Raw genomic sequence first — 7,722 nt, 5'->3', positions numbered from 1 at the left:
ATTACCTACTTTACTTGTATTTTGCTGGGGAATCGATTAATGATTTCCTGTACTAGTGTGCTTGCATAATATTTCTTTGTGTGTGTATTGTACACTTCGACTGCTTACATTAGTCCCAGTTTTAACCACTGTTTATCAGTGGGAGCTGGTAGCCTAATGGATAGAGCGTTCCATCTAGAGATCGGAAAGTTGTGGGTTCAAATCCCATGCCAGCATATTCCCTTGCTTTTTTTTCAAGTTGGGCTGCTTGCCAGTCGAGATTTGTGTTTATTTGTTGTCTTGTTTAATTGTAACACGTTGGGTTTAAACTGTTCTTTCTTTCCAGTCTTTTGTCAATTTTTTTTTATGCCTCTACCGCGAGGCATATTGTTTTTGCAATGTCCGTCCTTCCGTGCTTTCGGTCCGGACGCTGGATGTATCTCGTGAATGGATGGGCGGATTGACTTCAGATTTTCAGGATAGGTGGTACATAGTCAGAAACTCTAGCTACTTTTTTTGGGTAATGTTCAAGGTCATATACTGAGGTCAAAGGTCATTTGTGGTCAACAAGTTTGTAAATAAAAATTTGGTCTCATATGAGCAGTTTAAATCCTATTGCAACCATAGCTGCACTATGGGAACCTTCATCTATTGGTACATGTAGTGTTCGAGATCATATACTGAGGTCAAAGGTCATTTGAGGTCAATTTGTAAAATACCATGAAGACTTTTGGTTCCAGTATGAACAGTAAACCCTATTGCAATCAAACTTAGGTCATAGCTGAACTGTGGGAACCTTCATCTATTGGTGGTGTTCAATTTCATATACTGAGAACTGAGGTCAAAGGTCAATTTGTAAAATACCATTATTTAAGACTTTTGGTTAAAATCTGTTCTCGTATATGAACACTTTAAATCCTAATGTAACCAAATTTGGGTTGTACCTGCATTATGGGCACCTTCATGTATTGGTGGTATGATGGTATCCAAGGTCATGTACGTACATATATTTATCTTTGTTTAGGACATACAGAGGTGATAACTAGTACCTTAATTATTTATTCCTCACCAAAGAGTTTTATTATTGGCTGTATGATTTATGAATTTCAATCATTTACTGATTTACAGACACTGTAAGTAAAGCTTCAGGCAGGCAGACATCAGGATGCCACGTGGACGTCCCAAGGGCAGTGCAGGCCGTAAAGCCGGTGGTGGTGGCCAACCTGCAAGCTGTCCCAAACGTCAAATCTACATCAAGACTGCAGACCTTCCTCGCTGGAAAGCTATCAAAGAGAGATCAGGATGTCGCAGCAGTGCTGACCTACTACACTGGCTTATTGAGCTAGCTGAGGAGTACATGGGGTAAGAACATATATGTGACCTGTTCTGACATAACCAGGAACAAGTCACATTCTTGACATTTCATGATTTGAATAAAAATGTAAGCACTAGACAATAAGCTTTAAAATGATACCAAAAGCATATAAATAGCATCAATACTTTTCAAGATATGGATAATTTTGTAAATGATACCTTGATACCTTGTTGCCAAACTTCTATTCTGAGTAATGGGCTAATTAGTTTCCTACCTTACACAGGATTGAATAGGGATTATCATAGTTCATTGTTAATTATTGATTAAATAAACCTCATTTTAATAATTACTTTCAAGGATTTGAAAGTCCACTTAGTCCCACAGTCAAATACCATGAAATTAAGAATTACAAAATTTGATTTTTTTTTTAATGGGAACGTCATCTTTAAAGGCCTATAACTCAAAAACATGCCTGGTGACTTGTTCCAGGTTTTGCTGGAGCTGGTCACATATATGTTTGATTAGATGTGTGAAGTAAGGCTGGGATATGTCCCTGCCCATTCCTGAGGTACCCAGATCTGAATGCCTTGTGCGATTACCTGAAGGTCATTATTAAATATGTTTATAAGCTTTGCCCTGGCTTATAGTTTGTGTGAAAAGTTTGCCTGTAACGTTCATTGGCACCAATGAGTTGATAAACTTGGTCCCTAGCCACAAAATCCAATTGCAAGAGGCCAGAGTTCAATGTTGCCGAGGGAACTTCTTGATAGAATATAGCAATATATTCATGCATCTTGCAACTTTTTATTATTTTGTCTTCAGCATTATCCAAGAAGAAGGTGATAAATCTGAGTCAGAAGAAGACAAATCAGACGAAAGCGATGATGACAAGGACAAGAACTCTGACAAGGACAAGAACTCTGACAAGGACAAGAACTCTGACAAGGACAAGAACTCTGACAATGATGGTAGCAGTGATGACAATGAAGAGGAGGAGGAGGAAGATGAGAAAGGGGAGGAAGCCTCATCAGAATGGTCTTCTACAGTAGATGCACCAGTCTCAACAGTAAACAACTACAGCACAGCCATGACGATTAAGCCTCAAGACGACATAACAGATGAAAATGGTAACTTGAAACTGGTGATAAAGACCAATGGACTCAAAGATGGTACCACCTGCAGTGTGCTGAAAAGTAGCGGCACCAACCCGTCTCGTCGGATGTTAAAGTGATGCTGAGGAAGTTTGAAGTTCCTGAAGACCAGCAGTTGCCAGACGATGGAGTCGGTGGTAATCCAGATGACAACGATGATGTCGGTGGCGTGATTAAGATCATGCCGTTGCGGCGATCGTTGCTACCGATGCGCAAACTGAGGCCAAGGATACGAATCAAACCACCTGTTCCTCCTACAAATGTAAGTTTATTTTGGGGTTTGTAATAGTTTATACCACTTGATATCTTTATGTAGACCTTATGGAAGGACCTTATGGCAGCCTGATTTGTATCTGTGTGTGTGCATTTGTAAATACCTCCAAATGAGGACCTACATATGGATACGCACATCACAAACGAGGACACACCATCATCTGTGGACGTCCTTGGTCTGCTGGATATAACCAGGACATCGCAAGTAACATAAAAATGCATTTAAAACGGGTCCATGCACCTATAGGGGGTTCAGGATGGGCCACGTTTGGATAGTAAGTGGTCTAGTGTGTGTGTGAGGTCCACGGTTAGAAAAACAGGTGTGTGAGTCCTCGGTTAGATGGATAAATCATGTGCTGAATGAGGTCCTCGTTCTGAGGTATTTACAAGTAGGGGTGTGTTTTTTTCACCAACAAACATGGAGTCACATGTGACATTTCACTTACAAAGTGCAGACCCACAGCAACTGTGGACGTCCATGGTCATATGAGAGTGGTAGAGGGCACTTCACTCCGTAATAATACATATAGGGTATTATAGGGTCCCCCATCGTAGGTGTAATACCAGGTCTACGGTTTGGCGGTTAAAAATCATATCTTACCACAAATGTGCACACTTTCAAAAAATGAACTATCATGCAGTGTGTAGAGGTCCATGGTTACACTGATACATAGGGTCCAGGTTTGTCGGTGAAAATGTGTAGGTGACTGGAGGTGGTAGGGTAGGGGGTGGTGGGGTGTGTCGGTGTGAATTAGTGTCTGACCGATCAGGTCCTTATCTGAATCTGCAGATTGACCGATCAATTCCCTCTTTGATCTGCCGATTCGATCACCGATCACCGATTACCAATTCCCCAATTGTAAACAATGGCTGCCATCGCTGTGAGTAAATTTCACCCGTACATGTATGTTGAAAGGGCACTTGTACATGTACGATACGCAAAGTATTACCATATAATTATGTATGCTCTGAGCACAAAAAACACACTCCCGTATTCATTTAAAATACTTAATTTGACCATGATTGTTATCAGTTCAATTTACCTTTTCCCCCTGATGTCTGAGTCTGTCGAATCATTCGATCGATCGCCCCCATTTTAATATTGTGTTTACGTTCAAGTCAGTGTGAGTTTTGCACACGGCCCGTAGCTCTCTCCAATCTGACATGCACATGTAACCAGATTTCATGACCTGGTCATCCCGGATAACCTGATTTTTTTCTTAATTTGTACACTGATTGTTTGCAAACTGCCTTGTTCTATCTTGCAGTTAGGTTGAAATTAATATCTTTGTCACAACATGATTTTGTTTTTGTTTTCCACAGGTTGCAAATATAACTACAAGAAGCCAAAGTAGAAAATTACGTGAGAAACCAAAGCCTGTAGTAGAAGAGCCTAAAACCAAATTAAAAGAGAAATCAAAGCCAAGGGTTAGCCAAAGTAAGTTAAGAAGTATAAAGGGAGAATCACTGCCTTGTTCTAAGTGCCGACGTGTCTTTCGTGATAAAGCCTCTTTCCACCGACACCAACTCATCCATTCCCCAGACCGGCCGAACTGCAGCAAGTGCAAGAAGGTGTTCACCTCGGCAGCTACGTTGTGGATTCAACAGAAGATGAAACACGGTGAGAAGAAGATTAAGTGTAAAGATTGTGATCGTACGTTTGCCCTCAAGTTTCAGTTGACAGAACACTCGAGAATGCACACAGGAGAGAAACCTTTCCGATGTAAATCCTGCGGTAAAACTTTCAGGACATGTCAATACTAAGTGCTCATGAAGATAGGCATAATGCTAGTCGCCAGTATCTATGCCACGAGTGTGGAATCACGTTCCAGCGACGTGATCTATTTCGTAGGCATGTCACAAAGCATGCTCATCCGAAACCTTACCAATGCATCGAATGCGGCAAACGTTTTGGTTATAAGATGTCTTACGAGGACCACATGATGCGCCACGAAAATCAACGAACGGGAAGATATCCATTTGAGTGTAACCTTTGCGGAAGGCGGTACATGACCCCGAAGACTCTCCAATGTCATCTCTCTCGACACAAGAGTGCAAAAGAGTACCAGTGTGATGAGTGCAAGAAAACATTCAAGCAACGCCACTATCTGGATCGTCATAAAATTACGCACTTGGAACAGAAGCCATTTCAGTGTTCGGAATGCGGTCGTGGTTTCACCCAGAACTCGAACATGCGCATTCATATGCGCACACACACTGGTGAGAAACCGTATCAGTGTAACCTATGTGATAAAGCGTTTGCTCACAATGTAAGCTTAAAGACTCATAAGAAAACAGTCCATGGGGTGGACATGTGGCAAGAAGGTACAACACATACTCCCATCAGAGCTGGACCACCCGGAAGGCCGAAAGGAATGAAGTTGAAGAAGCCTGTTGTGAAAGTACCAAAGACGGAAGAAAGTCAGTTTGGAGTAGAAGAAGAACAGCAAACAGATTATGGTGCGATGCCATTTGCACAGGAAAGCATGTTATCTGCTTTTGGAGCTGTCGCTGCTGCTGCTGCTGCCGCTGAGAGGGATAAAGTGGAGATGAAGGAACCATTTAAAGTACCGGATGAATCCATGGAACATTCAGTAGAACAGGCCTTTCCTAATGAAGCAGAAGTGCAAGCAGCTCAAGCCAAGTTTCAAGAAGCTTTAGAAGCTAAGTTCCAGGAAGCACAGGCAAAATTACAGCGAGCACAGTGTGAATATCAAGAAACCGAGGTCAAGCCAAATTCTCAATCGGATTATCAGGAATCTTCAGGTGGAAGTAGGAGATCGTCATTTGCTTCAGAGCAATCTGTAGGATCTCCAGCAAGCTCATACCAAGATCAACAGCAACAAGCTTTACCGGGCCAGAGGATGATGGACACCTCGCCTACGTATCCAGAAACAAACATGGACGTTCGACAGCTGTCTTCTCCACATGAAACCAACCTGGATGTCCGTCAGCTTTCCTCTCCTTCTCCAATAGATGCGTATGCATCCTCTCAAAGTCAAACCCCAGTTCATACGCCAACCCCAACGCAGCAGCATACTCAAAGTCCAACATCAGTAATACACGTCCCCCTGCAAAGTCCCACTCCAACCCAAACTCTAACACAGAATCACCATCCAGGAAATCCATTGACCAATCATCCTATCTTCACAATGGCACAGCCACTAACATCACCTGAACCCGCCCACAATCTCTCCCAACCCCTGACAACTCATCCTTTGTCCCAACCTCTGACCCCAAATCCACCATCACATATACTGTCACAGCCTCTTACTCCTAACCCAACTCCTCATCCTATACCACAGCCTCTGACTCCAAACCCTACTAATCATACCGCTATTCAAACCCATCCACAAGTTCAATCCCCAATACAGTCACACACACCAATACACATGCATTCTCCAACCCAATCCTATCCACCAGTAGAGATGCATTCACCAAGACTGTCGCACACACCAACGATAACCTATGCTAGTCAAGGTGGCTATGCTGACCTTCATTCTCCATTACAGAGCTCCCATGTGTCCACACAAATCAACTCGCCGACACAGTCACATCATTCCCCTGGGCACAGTCACTCTCAATCCCCACTATCCCCACCCAATCATACCCAGTCTCCACCTAACAACCAAACCCAGTCCCCCATCCATCGCGACTTCCCCGATACCATCCCAGAGATGTCGTTAGATTATCATATTCGCAGCGCTGCTGCACAGTTACCACATCATGCAAACCTGCCATACATGGCAAGTATGGCCAATATGGCCAATATGGCTAACATGGCTAATATGGCAAATATGGCGAGCATGGCAGGTGGGTACCGACCGCTGAATCATGAGAAAAAAAAACGTTACAGTGGAGCAGGCACCAAGAGGCGATGTGGATAGGAGCGCAGAATCGGACTTTATGGCTGGTCTAAGGGCGGTGGCGGGTGCACCCCCTATGGTGAGCCCGTCACCCCAGGCCTCCTTGGAGTATGCTCAGAACAGCCCGTATCACACAGCCTCTGCATCACCATCGCCTCTGCCACAGTGGCGTAACTAGGGCATGCATTCTCTGTGGCTCGTAATGATTGCCTTCAGTAACTTGAATTGCAGGTCAAAATTTGCAGGATATTTCATATGATGTGAGCAAACCTCATGCATGTAGAGGTTCACATATAATGCTATCCCACCTAACTAACGGTGTGAGAATAGCACAGTTTATGCTTATATATCCGTCATTAGGCTTTCATCTCTGTCCTAGAATCTATGGCTAATAGAGAAGTCCTTATAATAAGTCAGTTTGGGTGCAGATCATATGATGTTTTTCTTCGTATATCATACCAAGTAGATATACTGGCAATCTGCTTGACTATAGCGATGTAGCGCCAGTTGTAAACACTTTGTACATGTATAACAGTGTCCCACTAAAACGTAAACCCAAAGCTTAATCAATAAACAGCACCGTTTCAACTATTAATAGCACCTAATGAGTGTTGCATGCAAAACACTTGCATACATGTAGTATAAATTCATTGGCATACAACTGTTGCACAGTTGTCGAAATATATAACCAGTATAATTGTATAGTGGGGTCGCTATTGTACCCTGGATTTGTATCTCGGAATTAAGTACCCAAGAGAATTAGATTTATTACATAACGTGGTGAACACTTTTGATAAAGACACATAATTGTATAATAAGACATGTTGAACACAATTGTTTATTTCTCACTGTGAAGCCCCATTCGGTCATTACATAAAGCGACTTCATGTATAGTGCTTTTGGAACTGAACAAACTGTATATATACAAGGGCAGTGCTATATTGTCAATACGTCTGTCAAACTGTATGTACATGTACTTTTTAACCTCAAGCAGGCTTGAGACCTAGCCTTGTGGTACATAGGCATTACAACCTTATATGTGAAGGTTTGGTGACAACTTTGTTCACCGATACAAACTTATGTTTGGTTGACCTTTGCCAATTATAATCCGATATCTTTGTAAACATTTTGTGCAAGT

The 7,722-nt window shown here is 42.5% G+C and overlaps 1 protein-coding gene across 1 annotated transcript; it reads left to right on the top strand.

The window, feature by feature from the left end:
• Nucleotides 1–2,523: 2,523 nt before the first annotated feature.
• LOC140154130 (uncharacterized) lies at nucleotides 2,524–6,605 on the top strand. The gene is made up of 2 exons (XM_072176737.1): nucleotides 2,524–2,707; nucleotides 4,042–6,605. Exon 2 carries the CDS (start codon nucleotides 4,470–4,472, stop codon nucleotides 6,603–6,605), a length of 2,136 nt encoding a protein of 711 aa, XP_072032838.1. The 5' UTR covers nucleotides 2,524–2,707; nucleotides 4,042–4,469.
• The last annotated feature ends 1,117 nt before the right edge of the window (nucleotides 6,606–7,722 follow it).

This window comes from Amphiura filiformis, chromosome 6, assembly GCF_039555335.1.
Source record: "Amphiura filiformis chromosome 6, Afil_fr2py, whole genome shotgun sequence".
Lineage (NCBI taxonomy): Eukaryota > Metazoa > Echinodermata > Ophiuroidea > Amphilepidida > Amphiuridae > Amphiura > Amphiura filiformis.
The sequence above is the reverse complement of the archived record's forward strand: the minus strand, read 5'-3'. Positions and strand labels throughout refer to the sequence as shown.